Source organism: Lissotriton vulgaris, chromosome 2_1 (assembly GCF_964263255.1).
Source record: "Lissotriton vulgaris chromosome 2_1, aLisVul1.2, whole genome shotgun sequence".
Classification (NCBI taxonomy): domain Eukaryota; kingdom Metazoa; phylum Chordata; class Amphibia; order Caudata; family Salamandridae; genus Lissotriton; species Lissotriton vulgaris.
The window spans coordinates 269,979,446-270,001,744 of record NC_141687.1 but is presented as its reverse complement, the minus strand read 5'-3'; the positions used below and the strand labels follow the sequence as shown (position 1 = coordinate 270,001,744).

Here is a 22,299-nt window from a genome sequence, read left to right as displayed (position 1 = left end):
TCTGTCTTTTGTATATTTAAACGACAAAGCTCTGTTAAATGTTGGTATTGGGTTGGGTTGCATGAGGTTCTTGCTTGTTTGATGCTCTCACATCAAAAGGGATATCTGCAGCATTGTACATTCGGCGGACAGGTTGTCTCAAAAGGAGTTGGGCCTAAATCCAATAAAGGCTGAATCTTTTTAGGGAAAACCGACTTATCTAGGCAGGTGTGGCTGAAAGAATATGCACTGGGTCTCGCATTTACACAATTTTAAGCTATTGGCATTGCAAAAACCAAAACGTAAATAAAAGGCATTGTCATTTACAATGCCAATAGCTCAAACTCGTGTAAATACGAGACCTATTGCAGTGCAAATGCTTGTTTTTAGATGTTTTAGTGATTAGAGGGCGCTTTTCGCGGAGGTGGTAATACGATCCTAAATAGTTAAGTGATTATCAAGTGTGATTTCCAGGAATTTGACCGAGTTGAAGATCGACAGTTTGCAGTTTAGTGCAGTGATGTTGTCCTGTCTGCCACATGAATGGGTTTTGCTTTGGGTTAATGGAGGAGGAGTTCTGTTTTGTTAGGGTTGAGTTTGAGGTAGGCATTAGTTAGCCAGGATTGAACTGTGTGAAGAGTAATATTTAGTTGTTGGATGACAAGGTTTTCATGTAGAGTTGGGTGTCATTCACGTAGAGGGGATAGGCAATTCTAGCTTTGTTAAGGATCACTGAAAGATGTTCCATGTAGTGGTTGAATAGGGCTAGGACAGGGTTGACCCTTATAGGACACCTTGCGGAATGGCAATGCATTTGAGATTAGGTAATTGAATTTGATAAGCTGTGTGCACTTGCTTAAGAAGGATACGAACCACTGAAGGACAGGTCCATTGATGCCTGCTCTCTACGAGTGGTTGTTTAGGACAATGTCATGGTTGAAAGTGTCAACGGCTGCAGATAAATCCAGGAGGACTAAGAGGCAAGCCTGCCCTTGGTTAAGAGACCTTTGAAGATAGTCTATGATGTTCAATATGGCAGTATCTGTACTGCAGCCTTTCCTGCAACCCGACTGGAAGTTATCATGTAAGTTGTATTTTTCAATGCGAGTGTTGAGTTGTTCCAGCACGCATTACTCGATAATTTTCGCAATGAGAGGGAGATTTGTTATAGGTCTATAGTTGTTAAGGTTATTCGAGTCGGTGTTTAGTTTTTTGATGAGGGGTGTTACTTGGCTAAGTTTGAAGGGGGTCGGCATACAGTTTCTCGAAAGGGAGGAGTTGATGATGTTGGCCAATAGGAGAGACAATGTGAGAGACAATGTGACTGAGTTTTTTACTAGTACTGCCGGGAGAGGGTCTAAGATGTGAGATGTCGGCTTAATGTTTACCAGTATTTTTCTGACATCTTCACGGGCATGATTGAATTCAGACCGGGTGGCATTGTTTTTGATTTTAGGGAGTTAAAGTTTGGGAGCTGTGAAGATTAGGGGGTGGAGCTGTGTTGATAAGGACGGGATATGAGCTGCATTTAGTAGATGTGGTTCTGGAGGGCCATTTCTGTAGAGGCATCATTTGTGTTAGGTGGCGGCTCATGTGAGAGATTGATGATGAATACTTTTTCAGAGAAAAATGTTGCAAATTCTTCAGAGTTTGGTCGAGATGTTAGTCCCAGGTTGAGGTGGGCAGGATGTTTGCTGCTTCATAATGTTAAAGATACTTTTTGGTCTCTTTTTTTGGACCGGTTCAGTTGTTCCCGGAAGAAGGAAGATTTTTCTATGATTGTTTAAAAAAATATTTTTGGCGTTCATCCTGGTGGATCAAGAGATTATCTTCAAACGGCTGCTGTCTCCAGTTTCTTTCTGTTGCGTGGAGTTGATACCTCTCAGTGGTGAGTTTGGCTGCCAAGTATGGTGGTTGACCAGTGTGAAGGACTTTGTGGGTGAGACAGTGTTTTTGAAGTGGCAGCGAGCTTCAATTGGGAGCCACTTTAGATCTTTCACGGAGGGCGAGATGTGATTGTGACCATCCTGCCTTCTGCATTTAGAGTGGCTCTTAGGGGGGCTAAAAGGGATTTCGCTGTGCCTGTGAATGTAGCATTCCTGTAGTGTAGTACGGACAGAACCAACGCTTGCTCTGCAGTTTTTAAATCATTTGGAGGCAGGAAGGGCTTGATTTTGTGATGGAATTTGGGGTTGTAGAAGGCATTCTTTGTGGTATTCTTTGTGTGAACTCATGCTCATGTTCAGGTTTGGAGCTAGTATGATTTCCAGCGATTTAACAAGGATAGATGGCAGTTTAGAGAGTTGATAAGCTGTATCCACTCTTGGACCTGGGAGGGGTCTGTCTGTTTGAGAAGAGAATGATTTCTGTCTTTTCTTGGTTGAGTTTCAAGTAGTTGTGTGATAGCCAGTTTTGGATTTTTGTTAGTGTATTATTCAGTTGGTGTATGTAATTTAGAGAGGATATATCCAGGTAGAACTGAATGTCATCTGCATAGAGGTAGAAGTGGATGTTTGCTTGTTTGCTCATTGTAGTGAGGTGCTCCATGTAGATATTGGAGAGAGTAGGAGAGAGGACTGAACACTGGGGAACACCTCTGTTTATAGTAGAGGTATTTGAAGTTACGTTGTTTATTTTTATTTGTTGAGAGTGGTTGTGAAGAAATTATGTGAACCATTTCAGAACCAGGCCGTCTGGTCCAATCCTTTATTTGAGGGTGTTAAGTCGGGGTGGGTGGAATTTGTGTAATTGCGTTACGCAAATCTCCGCGAAACGGTAAAAAATCTCTGCGAACACGCAGAAATTCTGTGAACGAGCGGGATTGCTTATTTGCGATGCTTTTTTCCTGTTCCGAGTTGCTGTTTGCGAAAAATTTCGCGAAGTCGCGGAACACAGAATTTTGGGCAATTTCGCGTTCTCCTCGGAACGCGAAATTGCCCAAATTCCGCAAATTCCACGAGCGGAACGGAATTTATCACCCATGCCTAGTGTTAAGAAGAAGCTCATGGTCAACCATGTCGAAAGCCGCTGATAGGTCTAGGAGTATGAGCAGGCAGCATCGACCAGCATCATAGATTTGTGGATTTCATCCGCTAAATTTAGTATAGCTGTTTCTGTGTGTCAGCCCTTTCTGAAGCCAGATTGGTGTGAATCCAGGAGACTTTGTGCGATTGCTGGTTGAGTTGGAGTAGGACATATTTCTCGAGGACTTTAGCCAGAAAGGAAAGGTTGGAGACTGTTCCGAAGTTGTCGAGGTCATCTGAGTCTGATCCTTGTTTTTATTTTAGCAGTAGAGTGACTTAGCCTGGTTTTAGGCAGTCTGGCTTAACCCTAGTTCTTAGAGAGCTGTTTATTATCATTGTCCAAAGGTGGGTAATGACGTGATTAATATTTTTTGCCGCAGAGGCCAGGAGGTGCTCTGCGAAGTGGGAGGCGGTCTTTGAAATTGCAATTAATTTAAAGATGCCCATCTCTGTGAATGAGTTGAATACTTTCCAGCATTTGGGGGTAGAGGGAGATCCTAGGATTTGGTTGCCCTCATCAGTGTCAGGAGGTGATATCTCTGCTTGGGAGTTGGAGGAAAGCAAGGTGGGGTTTCCTTCATCTGTGATGTGGAGGGTGATTTCAGTAGGTGCGTGAGTGTGGCATTCTAGAGAGGACTCTATCCTCATGATTTTCTCATCAGACTTTAGGAAATTTGTTACAGCGTTCTTTGGAGACCTGAGGGCCTTTAATGGGTTGTTTGGAAGTCTGTATTTTTATGATGTTAAAAAGGTCTTACTGAAAATTTATTGCCCTGTCTAGAGCTCTGTGGAAAAAAAGCTGCTTTTTTCTTTCACAATATGATTTTTAGATGTCTAGCTCTGAGTTGGTGAAGGAGAGTTAAGAATGGGTTTGCTCGCCAGAGTCTTTCTGCAGCTCTAAGTTGCCTACTTTCTGTAGTGAGGTTTTTGTTAAACCATGACCTTGAGGGGGTGTCTCTAAACCATTTTAGTTCCAGAGTGCCTATTTGGTTTAGGAAGGCTGACATTGTAGAGTTAAAGTGGATTCATTCATTGAGAGGGTATCTGAGGTTATTCGTTGAGGGGTTTCTTCTAGGAAGGCGGTGAATGAGTACAATGGGGAGAGGAAAGTTAATTCCGACAATGTAATTGCAGGGTTACGAATTACAGAGGTGGGGTGTGCTGAGGGATGCAAGTCCTGGGAAGGTTTGTGGGTGCTTGGGTCTGATCTCTGGCATAGGGGAGGGGTGTTTGTTGTCTTGGTATGGGGGGTGGGTTGGGAGTGGGACTTAGGAGCACGGGGGTGGAGAGACTGTAAGGCGAGGTTGGTCTGTATGAGAGAGGAGGGGGTGAAATTTGGACTGTCTGTCCGTGGTTGTGACAGTGTAAATGTAAATGTATTTGAGCTTATATAGCGCACAGCTACCCACAAAGGGTTTCCCGGCGCTTGCTTAGGGAACCCGTCCTGGTATTCCCCTGTGAGATAACCCCGGCAGGGTGGTTGTGACAGTGGAACAGTAGTATGGTACAGATCATGGGGAAGTGACAGGTTATATTCTGAGGCTGGGATTAGGATGTTCCCCGATCTGACACTTTTCCTCTGAAGGACTACGATGGGCAAATGTTGAGCTTTGTTCCATAGGGGGTTGTAGTAGAATTGGTGATGTGAAGGTGCCGGTGGAAGTTCGTTCTCCATTTGGCAGGTTTTTTGGTGAAGAAGATGAAGTCCATCTTACTGGCGCCATGGGTTGTATTGTAATAGATGTCCATTAGTAGTGTTTTTGCTGCAGTTTTGGAGAGATTACATTAAATTTAATGCAGAATGAGTTAGGTCCGTGCCTTTCCATGATAGCGTTGCGGTGGGCTGCTAGTGAGAGGAACTACTGTAGTATCAGCAGATAAGGCTGTCATAGTAGGGCAAAATCATTTGATAGGATGTGCATATAGTTGCAGTAGACTCAACAAAAAAGAAAGGGACAGTATAAAAAGCAATCGCTATCGTCCATAAGAATTCCATCCGCATCTCAACCAGCTCAGACGTCCACCTCGCTAGCGCCGAACACCTTAACTTCCAGATCCACACCGACTCCAAGACCACACTCAGAGGCACCCTCCTCTACAGGCCACCAGGACCCCGTGCACAATTCAGTGAAGACATCACTGACTTTATCACCCCACACGCCCTCCCTTCCGAGGACTACATTCTATTGGGAAACCTCAATTTTCACCTGGAAAAGAGCAACGACAGCAACGCCACCCCCCTTCTGGACAATCTCGCCAACCTCGGACTCAAACAACTTGTTAATACCCCCACTCACTACGCAGGTCACACGCTCGACCCTATCTTCACCTCCAGCAAACATATCTCCTTCAGTCACACCACAGTTCTCCATTGGACGGACCACAGCTGCGTTCACTTTGTCTACAAAAAGACCACAACCATCCTCAACCTACTCTGCGAAGAAACTGGAACAAAATCACCATCGACCAGATCTCCTCATCGCTTCTTCAAAACCCCCCTGCCCACTCTTCGAACCCCAACCAAGCAGCCATTAACCTCACTCAATGGCTAACCAACAGCGCCGACAACCTAGCACCTTTGAATAAACGTCACATCAAACTAGGCAGCAAAAACGCCCCCTGGTTCAACGATGATCTTAAGAAATCCAAGAAACTCTGTCGCTCCCTTGAGAAGGCCTGGAAAAAAGACCCAAACACCAGCACCAGGGACGCCTTCAAAAACGCCACCCGCATACACCACCAACTGATCCGGACTGCAGAGAAAGCCGCATTTAAAGACCGACTAGACAACAACGCCCACAACAGCAAGGAATTATTCAACATCGTCAAAGAGTTCACCAACCCCACTGCCAACTCCAACGACATCACTCCCTCTCAAACCCTTAGCGACTCCCTAGCTTCCTTCTTCCACAACAAAATCGCAGACATCCACAACAGCTTCGACAACCAACCCGGTGACCAACCCACCCAACCTTCTGCCGTACCTTCACCCCCCTTGAGCATCCTTAATGGCTGGAACCCAATCTCTACTGAGGACACCATCCGCCTGATGAACTCCATCCACTCAGGATCCCCCACAGACCCATGTCCTCACCACATCTTCAACAAAGCAGACTCCAGCAACTCGCAATCCGCAAAATCCGCGAATTCTCGCGAATTTGCGGATTTTTTTTTTGTGTGTTCGCGCGGGTTTCTGCCAGTTCGCGAGGGTTTTGTACAATTTCGCAAACGCGAACTTACCTGTCGGGTCGCAAGTTTTGCGAACTTGTTGTTTCTACGTGTCCAGCCTGTTTGGGACACTCTTCTTCATCACTGCCACTCTCTGTCACCACTGCCACTCTCTGACTACTCATGCCACCCTCTGGCCCACCCATGCCACCCTCTGTTTCATCACCGCACCCTCTGGTTGTCCAGTGTACATTATTTTCGGCAAAGCAAAGCACACCTTCCCTGCCTCAAGTGACCTGAATTAATTTGGGGCTGATTAATATGTCACAGAATATTTTTTTAGCTGGCACCTGCTTCCTTAGTGCTTCTGGATTAGTGATCTTTTGCACTTGCTAAGTGCTTTCATTGTTGCAAAATTAGTTACAACACCTGCCCTGCCCCAACTGACAATAATGAATTAGGGGCTGATTAATGTGTCACTGGATTTGAACTTCCAGCCTGGCTCCTGCTTGTCTGCCTTAGCTGTAATTCAGGACGTTTGTGTAACTATTCCGAGGGTCAGAGCAGGGTCACATAATAGTTGCAAGTAGGCAACTGAACTCTGGAGGGGCCCCTCAGGAAGCACTACAGGAAATGGCTACTAATGATGAGCTTGAACTTTTGAACCTGGTAAGTAGTTTCAGTTTTGCTAAGATCGTATTTCTGCAATATAGCGCTTATTCGCGGGGCGCGAAGTTGAACTGGGAAGCCGCGAACTCACGCGAACAGTGCGAGCAAGCCATAAAATCCGCTGCTCGCGGATTTGCGGATTTTGCGGGAAATTCGTGAATCTCGCGGATTTACCGAAAATCCGCAAAATCCACGAGCGTAACGGATTTTCCGCCCATGCTTACACCCTATACGCCGGTACCACCGCAAAACTTCAGAAGAAACTCCAACGCATTCAGAACGCATCAGCCAGACTCATACTAGACATTCCCCGTAAAGACCACATTTCTAGTCACCTGAAAAACCTCCACTGGCTCCCCGTCTATAAGAGGATAACATTCCGCCTCCTAACCCACGCTCACAAAGCACTTTACGAACTTGGACCCGAATGCCTCAACACACGACTTTCCTTCTACACCCCCTCCCGCCAGCTACGCTCCTCCAACCAAGCCCTTGCTGCTGTACCTCGCATCAACAAAACCACCATGGGAGGAAGATCCTTCTCCTACCTGGCAGCTAAAACCTGGAACTCACTTCCCATTCACCTTTGCCTCACTCAGAACCACCTAGCATTCAGAAAGCAACTTAAAACCTGGATATTCGACAAGTAATTCCCCACCCTTCTTCAAGCGCCTTGAGACCCTCTGGGTATGTAGTGCGCTATATAAATTATTTGACTTGACTTGACTTGACTACCAGGTTGGTAATAATTTTCATTCAAGCAAAAGTGGGTTAAAATAGCAAGTGGAAAGCATAGCAAATAGTTAGAAGAGATTCTGCTGCTTCTAGTCCTTGATGTAATGCTTTAGGAGAGAGAAAGAAAAAATAAATAAATAAACACTAGTCATGGTAAGATTCATGAGGGTCTGCCGAGATTTGGTGGAGCAGTTGGCTACTGTTTACCACATGGGTATAAGAATAGCCCTGGGCTGTTCTTAAGTCGGGTAACAGAACTGTTATAATCCTATGACAATGAAGCACTTTCTAATGTCGCTGACATACTTGACTGATGATGACAGATTGCCCGAGTAGATCGCATAATCTGGGAAGTGTTTACATGGGCTATGAATTGAATTAAAAAAATCTGAAATTACCCATCTCAGTGTCCTGTTCTTGGGCTACAAGTTGCCAAATAAAGGCAAAAGCTTAGTGACACAATTCATAGATAAGTGTGAGCTTTTACAAACACCAAATACATTAAAAAGACTTCTTTCACTATTGGTTTTTCTGAATTTTGGTAAAACATTCATGCCAGATTATGCACAACGGGTACAACTGTATTTATGATTTAATAGTTCCAGACTTCTCAAGCACACATTGGACACCAAAACACACAGAGCTCTTGCGTTAAGTATAAGCTAGATTTAATACACTTACACACACATCTCAGCACCACAAACTTGGTGATCCCTGTAATCGTGGGGAACTCAGGTTACACATATGTCACATTCAATGTGGGGAATTCAGTACCAATTGCATATAAATCACATTTATACTGCAATGCATAAATGCGTTTTGCACCAACAGAAATGATACTGATTACAGTGCAGACAGCTGTAGTGAAAGAAAGATCATTGGCTCAGGGAAAACGCATAATTGTGGTAACCTAAATTCCAGCCTTAGAGGCTGTCACAAATGGCAGTATTCCTAATGCAAAAGCTTACATCCTAGATGGATACAGTGGGCCAACTCTTTAACAGCAGCAGACATAGACATCTTTGACTCTACATTACAAACACAAGCGTACTTACTATAGGAACAAGAATATCCTCTGCCCAATGAAATAATGCCTCTAGATTAGTATGACTTAATAGTTTATACTAATGGTTCTGCCCAGCCTACAGTAGGAACAAAGCACCAAAACTCCACCGCTTGTACAGCTGTAAAGGGTACAATGAGGAATGGAGAATTCCAGGCTCGTAAGACATTCACACAGTCACTAGGTGATTGCACTGCACAGCCAACTGAAGTGAAAGTTCTAATTCTGGTACTTGAGAATACTGATCCTGAATTCCCAACAATTCTAGTGTGTGATTCGTATTATTGTGTCCAGTCTTACTACGAGTATTTACACTACTCGAGCCAAAATGGATTCAGAGATTCTAAAGGCTATACTACTAAGCACAAAATACTTTGCGGGACAGGAGGCAACATTTTAAGTGAGTTTGCCACAGTGTTATGTTATTCACATGCTGAGCCACAGGAGTACATGTTGTAGTGAATGCACTGGCTGATGAAGTCACAAAGGTAGCAAGGCAAACTGCTGTCATAGCTGCAGTGACTGGTTCTAACACAAGGATAGATGGAGGCATAATGACGGCTGTCGTATCGTCACAATGTGGTCCCCCTTACCAAAAGGTGTCCTAGCAAAATACAGCTACTAGCTAAGTGAGAAAAACATTCAGTTTGCTCATCTTCCCGGAGTGGGAGATAGAATGATTCCAAATTCAGACTGCAGACTAGAATTAATACTAGCAGCACATGAGGGTGTAGCATCTGTTCACAGAGGGGTGGCAGTTAAAATTTCATTAGTGCAGCAACTCTATTGGTGGCCAACACTACAAACGGACTAAAGAGTAGGTCCTTAAATGTGACATTTGTCAACAAATAAAGGTTTCACCAGAGCATGCCCACCAAAGACACTTCTCTTGTTCTCAAACAAGCTTCTCACTTGTGTTTATCTGGACCTCTGCGGGCCCCTGCACTCTCATGGCTCCTTTAAATACATCATGTTAGAAAATGGATTCCTGCTAAGGGTATGGCCACAAGTTCTGCTCGGCGTTATGATTTGGGTTCTTGACCTTGCCAGTCCTAGTACATTGGCAGCTGAAAGGCCTTTCCATATCTGTGAACGTTTGTCTGTCTATCGGGAACTGATAGACGTCTGAGACAAGCAAAGCAACAGCTGCAGAAATGTTATGCCACTGCCGAAGTGCAGGCACTACCAGCAACTTCTGGCTGGAATCCAAAAATCTGTGATCTTGTTTGGAAGAAGATTGTGGACAAAGAAGATTTTGGCCTATCTTACAGAATGCCTGTGCCTGTCCTGACATTTGAAGGTACCAGAACTGTACTTTTATAACCCTTTGCAGGTAGGAAACACAAAAGGTTTGTGTCAATCGATTCGATCAAACCTCATCATGTGGCCACAAGGGCTCCTGGGTAGTTACCTGCCGCCTCTCACAATTCATACAGGAAATCCCATTCGAAGATTTAACCAACATGGAAGTTTCTTCTCCCTGGCTGGGGACATCTGACACTGCTGTTTTTCTACTTCCAGTTACATCTACTAACACCACACAATCACTGTGTGTGAATTGCGATTCTCCTATTATCATGCCTAGAGAATCTAGATTTCATTAAAGACACTGAGGCTCACATTATGCAATGACTTTTAATTGCAGATCCAAGCCAGTCGCATCACAATATAAAGGTTCCAATAAGAACACTGAGATAAAGTAAGACATTACACATAGCAATCATCAGCCTCTGTTAAATTTGGCGAAAGTAGATCCAGTAGATTCCAGAAGATTCGAAGTGAATGGAAGCAAAATTGAAGTAGAAGAAGACAGTCAATCGACCTCCTGATGATGACACGTCAAAAGTAGATTAAGTAGAAGGGTTATCTGAAAGAAAGAGGACAATAAAATTCTATCCTAAAAACAAAGGAATCAGACTCATATCCAGATTAACAATTGAACAATAAATAATAAACATTTTGAAATACATAACATCAAGATGATAAATAACATCATGTTATACCCAATACCATGGGAAGGGTTGGGTGGGATAATGTGAGCCTCCGTGTCTTTAATGAAATCTAGATTCTCTAGGCATGATAATAGGAGAATCGCAATTTCATTACAAGAACGGAGGCTACATTATGCATGTTGGTAGCCCTGTAAAATTACATTAGACATGTGTTCAATTGGTTTACAATGTCTTGCGAAGGTACTTGCATTAGACCAGTCAGCAGCTTTAAGGCTATCATCCAACTTACCTCCGGACCAAAGAGACTTACTTGCCATGGCACCTCTAAGAGAATGAGCTTGAAATTTGGAAATATCAATACCAGCTAAAGACATAGCAGACTTAACCCATCTGGCAATAGAAGTGGAGGAAATAGCCTTATGAGGCTTAACGAAGGAAATGAGAAGTTGATTCTCATTAAGCGGTCGAAGATTAGACATTGTCATATCATACGCTTTCATACATTCGACTACACAAACTTCGGAGAAGGATCGAAACGAGGATAGAAGATTGAATCAGACATGGTCTTGGTTCTTCTATAGACATCAAATTTAACTCCAAATAAATTATATGACCTATTAGAAATCTCCAGAGCTTTAACATCAGAAACTCTACGACAGGAGATAAGGAAAAGAAGATTAGCGAGTTTAAAAGAAAGAAACTTTCTGCTTAAAAATGAATTATCTGGCCAGGAAGTGAAGAGATCTAGAATCAAATTCACATCACAGAGTATCATATTTCGGCCTTGGGGGTCTCTTTAGACGAATGCTCTTCATTACCCTACAAACAATCACATTTTTAACGATTGACCTGCCGTTAATGATGGACATGACCAGCAGAGATCGCCGATCTATAACAGTTGATTGATCTATAACTCAATCCCTTGTCGAAGAGTTCAGCGAGGAAATTCACTATATCAACGCTAGGTGCTTGAGTGGGATCCAAATCCCTCTCCATGCTCCAACGAAGCCAGCATTTCCAGATATTGTTGTATCTGTAGTGAGTTCCCGGTGCCCATGACTCTCTGAGGAGAGTAGAAGCTGATGACGAAAGTCCTGAGACTTCATTAGATCGCCTGACACTTTCCAGGCAAGAAGGTTCACACTCCCTGATAGGGTCATTAGGTGAGGATCTCCGTTTACATCCGTAAGGAGATCTTTCAGGGAAGGAATGAGAAATGGAATTTCGAAGGTCAGTTCCAGAACAGTGGGGAACCATGCCTGTGATGGCCAGAAGGGAGTTATTAGGACTAGAGAGCATTGGTCCTGCCTCACTTTCTGCAAGACTCTCTGGATCATTGTGAATGGGGGAAAGGCATAAGCATTGATCCCTCACCAGGTTGGAGAAATGCGTTCACTGCCCGTGCGCCGGGATCCGGCATCCAGCTGAAGTAACGCTCTAGTTGAGAGGTGAGACGGGTCGCAAATAGGTCTATTTCGAATGGACCCCAATTAGAATTTAGTGAGTCGAAGACAGCAACGTTCAGTTTCCAATCGCTGTAGTCCGAAAGGAATCTGGAATTCCAATCCGCAGAAACGTTCGACTTCCCTGGGTAGTATTCCGCTCTGAGGGCAATTTTGTGTTCTAAACAGAACATCCAGAGTTTCCTTGCTAGGTTCGAAAGATCTGCAGACTTCGTACCTCCTAACTGATTGATGTAGGTTACTGCCGAAACATTGTCCATTTTCAGAACAACCGATCTCCCTTGAATTGAGTGTTTGAAACTCATAAGAGCGTATAGGCCAGCAGTAAGTTCTAGGAAAATGTGGTGAGATGACTCCTCCTGAGACCAAACACCACCTGTATTCTGGTCTAGGAAACAAGCACGCCAACCATGAAGGGAAGCGTCTGATTCCAGCACAAAGTCCGGTTCTGACCCAAAAATTGCTTTCCCATTCCAAGCTTCCAGGTTTTCTAACAACCAGTTCAGTTCTGTTTTGGCCTCTAAATCTAGGGTGATTCGATCTTCGTACCAAAGACCAGACCTCAACGCCCTTCCTTTTATCCTTTGTAAGGCCGGGTAATTCAGAGGGCCTGGGAAGATCAACTGAATGGAAGAAGATAAGAGGCCTAGAAGTCTTGCCAGTTCCCTTAAAGGGATGTCTTCCTGTCTTAAAACATGACGAATCTCTTTCTTGATCTTCGAGATTTTTGAAGGAGGTAAAAGGAGTAGACACTTGGAAGTGTTTAGAGTGAAACCCAAAAACTCCAGAGATTTGCAGGGGGTTAGAATAGACTTCTCTTTGTTGACAATGAAGCCTAGACTTTCCAACAGATTCATAACCGTTTCCAGGTCTATACGAATCTGAGTCAGGTCTTGTGACATTATCAAAATGTCGTCGAGGTAAATAATAAGCCGAACGCCTCGTTCTCTTAAGAAGGAAGCTACTGCTCTCATTACCTTGGTAAAACACCAAGGGGCGGGCGAAAGCCCGAATGGGTGAGCCTTGAACTGATAAAGATGATTTTTCCAGAGAAATTGTAGGTAAGGTTGATGTATTTCCGCCATCGGGATAGTGAAGTAGGCGTCCTTTAAATCTAGTTTTACTAACTAGTCTTCTTTTTGAAGAAGGTCTCTTAGGAGATGTATTCCTTCCATTTTGAAGTGCCTGTAAACGAGAAATTTGTTCAGGCCCTTTAAATTTATAACCGGTCTCCAACCCTTTCCTTTTTTCTCCACAAGGAACAAAGAGCTTACGAAGGTTAGAGAATCCAAAGGAACTTCTATTATCGCTCCTTTCTCGAGCATAGAGGATATCTCTTCTTCTACTATTTTCTCCTTCTCTACTGAGATGGGAATATCCCTCGGGAATGAGGTTTGAAACGGAGTTTGAACAAAATCTATCATAAATCCTATTACTGTGGACAGTACCCACGGATCTTGAGGTATTTCCTCCCATTTTTTTTAAAACAGTTTCAGTCTGCATCCCACTTTTGGATGGGTAGAAGGAGAAAGTAAATGAAGGGAACTTACTTGGAGGATTTGATGAGAAAGATGATCGAGATCTTTCACCTCTTACTCGATTTCCTCTTCCACGGTTGGAGGTGTTGTAGTAATTATTCTGATATGAGCCTCTTCCGAAGGGGCGTGATCTCTGGTAGGGCCTTTGGTTATAGCGGCCGGAAGGAAGGCCCCTTCTTCCGGCCCTTCCAAAAACATTATTGCTGAATACTCTCTTCATATTCTTTTGAGCCTTATCAAGAGCAGTAAAAGTTGAGACGTACTTTCCTAAAGATCTTATAAACTCTTCACCAAAGAGCAGGTCTTTTGGATTCGAGGATGGTTCCTTCTCAGCGATATCTGTGAGTTTAGGGTCTAGTTTAAAAAGGATGAGCCTACGCCTTTCAGCGTTAATGCTAGTATTAGCATTACCTAGGAGAATGAGGGCTCTTTGACTCCAACCTCTTATTAGATCTCTATCAAGCTGGGTACCTTTAAGGTAACATTCCTCAGCGGAGTCAAGAATTCTGCTCAATGGACCAAGTACATCCAATAGGCGATCTTGGCAACCCTTAAAGGCTTTTTCGAGACCTTTCCTAGGGTCGCGCCCAAGTTAATTAATTTGGGGTCCATATTAGGGGTGTAACAAGCTTTCTCATCGATTGAGGGTTTTGAACACTCAGCCCTTAGAATATTCCTTGTCCCTCTTTCAAGAGGGAATCAAATCCATTTTTTAATAAATTTAGAGACATGGTCCTGGGGAGACCATTGTGAGGAACGGGATGTTTTAGATTTAGGGGGGAGAACATCTCCTCCCCCAGGGGGTTTAGAATACTATCTTTGGAAGTAGAAGGGGTTTCATCCTCCTCTTCAAAAATTCCTACGTCCTCATCATCTAAATACAGAACGTATTCGTCTGGGTCTATATCCTCTTCCTCATCTGAACCCTCATGGTAATCCTGAGCACTTTGAAGCAATGAGCCGCTAGGGGCATCCAAGGTATTTGGGCCGTAAGGGGCACCCGAATGAAGTGTGTCATAAAAGACATCTCTATTATTTGAGGTGCGAAGACCATCCAAAAATTTGTGGTGCTAAGACCACCAATAATATCAGAGGTGCTAGGACCTCCCGTGCTCACATGCGTCTCGGTAGCAGTGTGGTTGCTTTTCCTGGTACGTTTAGCTCCAACTTTATCATGAATAAAAACAGCAGACACATCTTCTTGAGAAGGAAGTGGTCTCTTATAAGGAGCAAACTGAGCAAAGGTCTCCCTAAAACAGGGTTTCATTTCTTTCTGGATCATAATGCGAAAATCCTCCTTATCAAAATTAGGGAGTGTAGCATTGTTTATATCTCAATCTGAGTCAGAAACATTTTCCATATTGCCCTTCTTTTTTTTTTTTTTAGGTAAAAGAAATGGTAAAAAGCTATTCGCCCTATGTACTCTCTCACTTTAAAAATATGTTAATATAAGTGATAGTTTTCCCCTCAAGGGCAAATTATAAGGGGCTGAATATAATATGCCTAGGGTTAAGGGGCCCTTTTGCTATTTGCCAAAAACAGATTTTAGATTTAATTGTACATTAATTTGGTAATTCTTATAAATAATGTATATAGTGCCCGCTCACTAAATTATAGTGTATGATGTTCAACTGTCAGAGAGTGAGGAAAGCTTCTAGTCGAGACGTGCATGAAGCGTGGCTCTCGCCAAGGAACTTTCCTCTAATGCGTGACATATCATTTCCTTGAGGACGGAGACTGCGGGCCAAATGGGGGAGAGGTTCAAGTAACTCGGAACAACGCTTGTCTTTTGAATGCTTGTTCAAAGATGGAAGGTGAGCGTGGGATCACTCGGCAGGAGCGCAAGAAGGGTAGTGCTTGTCCTAAGCACGCAAAAGCGTTACAAAACCGATAGATTAAGAGCGGAGTTTCAGGCTGAAACAGGGTTCGTAGACCAACGCTGGTTTAATCTACATAAACGCCAGTTCGTTGTGAGAGCTGACGGTATGAGGAATACAGCGTTTGATATCTATACATTATTCAAACAAGGTTTTGGACAGAAAAAAAGGCAAACAACAGCGGGATGTACAATAAAATAAGGAAAGTAAACTACCTGGGCTAAGGCATACTGAACGAAATCACTGAGAAATGCACATTATTAAACAACAACCTGGTAAATAGAGGTTATCCAAACAGAGGGAGGGGATGATCTCCATAAATTGCAGATCATGAAGGAGGGGGGGGAGGGAGGGGATAAAGCCACCCTTCACATAAACCCCAATATAAATCCAAATTGTTACCAAAAACACAATATTAGAGAAAGTAGGTTTAGAGAAGATAATGAGCTACTTATCTGCTTGGAGCCGCATTTAAAAGAGGCTGATGATTGCTATGTGTAATGTCTTACTTTATCTCAGTGTTCTTATTGGAACCTTTATATTGTGATGCGACTGGCTTGGATCTGCAATTAAAAGTCATTGCATAATGTAGCCTCCGTTCTTGTAATGAAATTCACAGATTTCAGCAACACAAGTGAACAACCAAGTTGCTGTTATACACCACCTTTGAAGTTAACTACCAGTTCTACGTAGCTTACCGAGATGCCTACATTTGCACAGGCGGACTTAGGCTATTTTCTTTGCATTGATGACTTTTCTTCGGATTTGTCAGACCCACCACCGCATGGAACTCATGCACTTATAATTTGCCTTAAAAAGACATACAGTGTTTCTCCTTGGATTTCCATTTGAATTGCCATTTAGTTGCTTTTATTTTGGATTGGTTTTGTGACCGTATTCTTTTTCCTTCTGAACGGACACTATCTTCCAGAATGCTGTGCTGTTGAACTGGTAACCAAGGCATTGAATCCTCATTCATCACATAAAGGGGTTTGTAAGTGATAGAATTGTTTGGGATACAGATTCATATTTGTGGACCGACAGACATTGCAGATTGACTATGTTTGTAAGATTGTTCAGAGTGAAGTTATTACTTCAGACAGCATCTCTGATTATAGGGATATTCGTACAGTGAGGATAATGCTTGATGAGTTATAGCCCTATACTGTAATTGAAAATGAAGATGTGTATAGTGGAATGTCAAATTATGATGAAATGTTCTGTTTTCACTATCATGCGCACCATTACTTGCACAAAGCATGTACTCCATGTGCAGTATTTAATTTCACACAATAGGAACACTTTCCTACACCATCAATAGGTAGTTCCAAGGCCTTTGCACAGAAGTGGGCATATTTTTCTGCCAACAACACCTTAGACCCAGAGTCGTATTACTCTAAACTTCTCCTCTACCCAGCAAAGAGAAATATGCTAATTGACACAAAGATAATTTATTCAGCCCCCCTCTTTTCTCAGTTGTCAATACAAGGGTATGACTTTTGGAAAGATGCTCTAGATTTAAATCTGAGGCTTTGTTTAGAGCATGTCATATACCAATACAAATGATCTTCCTGAATAAGACTGTGCAGCAAACATCCTGATCAGGCCTGGCCAACATAAAGGATATGAATATACCATATATACCCACATTTGCACGTTTTGACAATTGGCAGCAATTCACAAACTGTACAGAACCATTCAACAACATGCTCAAGAATGGTACAACAATTCTTCACATTCCAGTCCAGAGATTTGCCTAGTATGGCCATTAGATACTAATGGTGTCAAGCACATTTTCTCAACAATACCAAGGGTTTTAGGATAAATAAGCAAGACTCATGTAACACGCAAACACAACACTCTGGGATGGTAACAACATATATCGCTGAAAAATCATGTTTAGAATGGCTAAAACATTTCATATTAGAGTTGGAGAAGTAGCTCTTGTCTTTCCTTTCTGATGACATGAATTTACAGGATTTTTTACTTGGTCTCAGAAAGCCAAGGCAAAAGCCGCTTTTTGTATTTGAACTAGAACGAAGTATGGAAGGTTTCATTCCAGGAAGCTGCTGAGCAGATAAGTGAAATTGACAAAGCAAATTTAGAAACTGCTCCATTATTCATTAGGATTCATCTAACATTGTGTCATCATCCCATTGGCATACAGAGTGACATGTCCCGTTAACAATATGGACAAATCCAGCTATTGGGCTGGATCTTACGAACTTTGCCCTGGGAGCATTTAAACACCACAAGTTTATTCCTGCCATAAAATTTGACAAAAGAGCAGAAAACAATGGCAAGGAAGAATGCAACATACGCAGTGTTACACATAGAACATCTGGCGAAATGACATTCGCTGTGTGGGAGAATCCATCAGCCGATTGGATAATTCATGGATTTATATTTCTGTCCATTTCAATATTCCACTTAAAGAACTGCTTACAAAACTATCAAGTAGGCAGATATGAAGAGTTGGGGAGAGATTTGTACCCGAGGCATGGGTCCTATCTTTTACTCACAGGTGTAGAAATTGAGGTACTGAGATTTTTCGTACCGGACATACTGCGAGGACTCTCGGCCATTCACTAGTTTGCAGAGAGGTCCTTCTTCACAGAGAATGTAATGCTTCCAATGCAAACTTAGCCTATTATGTGAAGGAGCCCCAGCTGCTGTAATTCTTCTGGCATTCTGATTACTTTACCAATTGGGTCTTTTGAGAACTATATTGATTAAGTCAATATTATCCAACCTGTGGCACAGTCACCATCTGTGAACTAAGAGTGACCTTGCATAAAAGGTACATACCCTTAAAGAAGATCCCATTTCAGGTAGTACTTGATGGTACCTTTTGGTGCAGTTATACCTATAGAAAGAATGTTGATTCGTCCTAATTTATCATTATTTAATGTATATACCAACATTATTTAGAGAATCCAGAGACTGAGTTAGTCAAGCAACAGGATGGATATCTCTTTCTGCTGTGCTACTCCAAGAGCTCTAGGACCAGCATCAATTGGTGTTTTTGCCTCAAGACCCTATGGTAGAGTAGAACAGGTGGTGAATTTAGAAGCACTCATGAATGGAAGGAAAAGTTACAGGCACTTCCCCACTCTTAATATTGTAGATCTTGAAGGAGCTGACTGCCTCTTTTGGATTGCTTGGAGGCTTGTCCTTAGCATTTGGTGAAGCTCCAGGGGAGAAGTAGGAGTGAGAGCTCAGTGAGAGTATATGAGAAGTTACATCTCTGCATCTAGTATCTCTTTCAATTTAGGTATGTCTACACCACCATGTTTTACTGTGTGAAGGTTAGAAAAATGAAATAAGCCTTAGTTATTTACTAGCTCTTAGACGGTATGCAGTTTTCAGAATTTTCTTTGGGGAGAGAAATCCTGGCTATCTGCATGTAGCAAATGTTTTTTGTTCCAGAGTTGTTGTGTAGCTGCTATATGGATGAGACTTCATTCCTCTTATCCAGGGTCAATTGTGTCTTTGCAAATAAAACTGTTAAACTTTATTGCAAGCATTTGTGTAGAAATAAAATACATGGTGACAAAGGCATTGTTAGATTTCTGAATACATACTGAAAAACCTAACTGGAATGCATAAAATTAGTGGTTAAAATCCAAATTACTGTTAAGAGAGGTAGTCAAAGGAAATAGCGCTCACATTCTATCCATTTGTCTTGACTTACTCTCTCCCAGGATAAATAATAAACGCACTCCAGTTTTTGAACTATGCTACATAACATCAGGGGGTATTCTAATCAAATATAATCACTTCACTCACAAATTAACTCCTTATTAGCCCTGCTGGTATATTTTTTCAAATTGTTATAATTCCATTAAGCATTTTCCTGTATCATCTCTAAAAGAATAGATGGAGACCCACTTGGTCTTTAGGACAGCATGACCACTTTATACGTTTTATTCTAGCATGTATGCATAGAAATGTCAGTTGAATGGAATAATCTTGCAGAAATGTGCTCTTCAGTGACAATGTTGACATTTTGGGTAATCATTTGTGTTTTTTTTTCCCCAGATATTTTTAGTCTTTTCTCAAATGAATCTGGCAGCTATGTTGTCAGAGACGAGATGGAGAGGATGCTGTGCATTGTTGACGGAGAAGTACCAATCTCTCTCAAGAAATGTTTTTCTGAGGTATTTACTTTAATGCATGCTACCAAAAGATATTAGAGTTATTAATAATGTGAGTAAAGTGAAGAAACTTCTGCTGGCTAACTGACGTAATGGTTGTCACTCTTCTGCTATGCATTTTCTGTGATTTTGCAGAAGTACATTTTGTTTTTTAATTTGAGGATAAAGACTGATCAATGACATTTTGCAGGAGAGTTTCTTCTTTTGCATTTTAGTTTGAAGAAAAAATATGTTACTGTGCCTTTTCAATTAACTTCTGTTAAACTGTGGAGTGGATGTTGTGCAAATTGATAGTGAATTTCTTGCTGACCAGTGTTTCATCACCAAATCAATAAATCATTGTTTTAAAGATGAAATCCTATCCAAAATCAAATCTAAAAAGCATGATGTACCCAAGAGTTTGAGATCTGGTTTAAAGTGTATTTATTATACCTCTTTTAGTGGCTAATTTGCCAAATCCATCTTGGGTTCATCACATGGGACCATAGTTCTATGTCAACTTGCTATGTTAATCGGAAGGCTGGTGTGTTTCTGGGACTGAACCTATTCTTAGGAGATGTTTATATTGTCATACAGACCTTGCTGATCAGAGTTTGTCTGTGGAGAAAACAGTCAGGGTAGAATGTTAAGCAACACTGCCATGGAACCCTGTAGTGTTGTCATATGTGAACCTTAGAGATGGGAGCGAGATTGAGGATTCTATTTGACTGAATGTTTGCCCACAGAAATGTCCCTGTTTATTGAAGTCCGATTTGTTGACAATCCTGATATTGAAGCGCTGTATGGAGTTATTTGCAGATGTGTACTTAAATTAGACAATACCTGAGGAAATTGTATGGATCAATGAAATCAAGTTTGACTCAACAAATATTAATGTTTTCTTGGTTTTTTAATGTTTTCTTATAGCGAGGGGCAGTGATGCACAAAAGCTTTAATCTTTATCACCCACAGAGAAATACTATAGTAGATTTGAGAGTGGATTTATTTGGCTGCAGCCAGTGGGTTGTCTTTACTTCATGCAATGAGGGAATTGGCTTGGGCCCATCACCTTATTCTGTGACTGGATTGAACCTTTTTGATGCTTTAGAGGACACATAAGTAAAACTTTGGTGAAACCTTGTGAGTTGCTATAGAGTGAAATTAACAATTCTTGAAAAAGATGTCAGTAATTACGTGGATTATGGAGTAAGTTGGTGATGGCAAAGGAGCAAAAAAGGGATGGCAAACATAATAGTGTTACAAAGCTTGATGTTCAGGTGGGGTATCTGTTCAGAGTGAAATTTGGCAGTATTGTGAAGAAGGGTGCTGTTAAGTTTTGTCCTACTGTTGTGGTGGAAGTAGTTTCCAGGTCAACATTTATGGTTAAATATGGCAAAATATGGTGGGATAAGGAAAGAGTTATCAATGTAGACTACAAGATAATGGGTGGACATTTTACAACAAATTAGTGATTTTTGGTAGGAATGGTCAGGGTTGTAAAAATGTTTATAGAAATACTGCCATTGTATTATATTCAAAACTTTCACCAACAGAAAGTTACCAATGAAGCACAAAATATGTCTGAATAAGTTCTTTTAAATTAAAAATCTAACTGGAAAAATAAATCTAATATGTGTATACTCTTTTAAGCATAAGCTGAAACTATATGCCGCTGCTTATATCTTTGTCTCATAGTGGTTAGCTTTATTTGTTTTTTGCTATTGTGTAACCTCATCTGTTTTTCGTTGGTTTAGAAAGGTATTTGATTTCCTCTTTACTTAAAAAAAAAACTAGATATGTTTTGTCTCGCTATCACAGAACTCTGCAGTGTCATCAAATGAAAATGTTAGAGGTATATATGTATGTATGTATTGCATTCTTATATAGCGCAACACTGTTACCCAGAGGGTATCCTGGCGCTTTGACTGAACATAACTGACACACACTCACAGGGATCACACTACTCTTGGAAATAAGTAGGTCTTTAAACGTCTCTTAAAAGATGGAAAGTCGCCCTGGCTCCTCGTTGGGAATGGGAGCGAGTTCGAAAGTGTAGCAGCGGAAAAGCTGAAAGAGCGACCTCCCATCCTTGACCTCTGAAACTTGGGGACCATTACCAAGCATGTAGAGGAAGAGCGCAGGGTTCGAGGAGTAGAGTACCAAGAGAAAAGATTCTGCAGCAAAGCAGGTCCCTGTCCATGCAAGGCTTTAAAAACCAAACACGATGCCTTAAAATAAATCCGTTGCTGGACAGGCAACCAGTGAAGATCAAGCAGCGCTGAGGTAGAGGAGGCAGTGCGCGGACGGGGGAGTGCCAACTTGGCTGCCATATTTTGTATGCGTTGTAGCTTACCAACCAGAGTTTTAGGTGCTCCCAGAAGCAGTGCGTTGCAATAATCCAGCCTGCTTAAAATAATCCCCCGCACAACCTCCGGTCTAGTCTGTACTGGGAGCATAGGAAGGACTTTGCGTAGCATACGAAGCAACATCATACATGTAGCTACGGTCTTGTTAGCGAAGGCATCCAGTTGTAAATTCAGGCCAAACATGACCCCCTAGTTGCGGGCAGACTCCGCTGCCGTCACTGCCCCCGAAAAGGAAGAGGGCCAAAAACCCTCTGGCAGAGAGCGTGGAACGCGATCGTTAGAGCAGTACAACACCTCCGTTTTAGACCCGTTAAACAGGAGTGAATTAGA

General features: G+C 42.1%; 1 protein-coding gene across 2 annotated transcripts in view; it reads left to right on the top strand.

The window, feature by feature from the left end:
• USP32 (ubiquitin specific peptidase 32) overlaps positions 1-22,299 on the top strand; it is a 1,504,025-nt gene that overhangs the window by 317,606 nt on the left and 1,164,120 nt on the right. For both annotated transcript variants that reach the window (XM_086954917.1, XM_086954918.1), the window contains exon 4: positions 19,509-19,627. In XM_086954917.1, the coding sequence (XP_086811043.1) occupies positions 19,509-19,627 (119 nt within the window). The remainder of the gene's footprint in view (positions 1-19,508; positions 19,628-22,299) is intronic.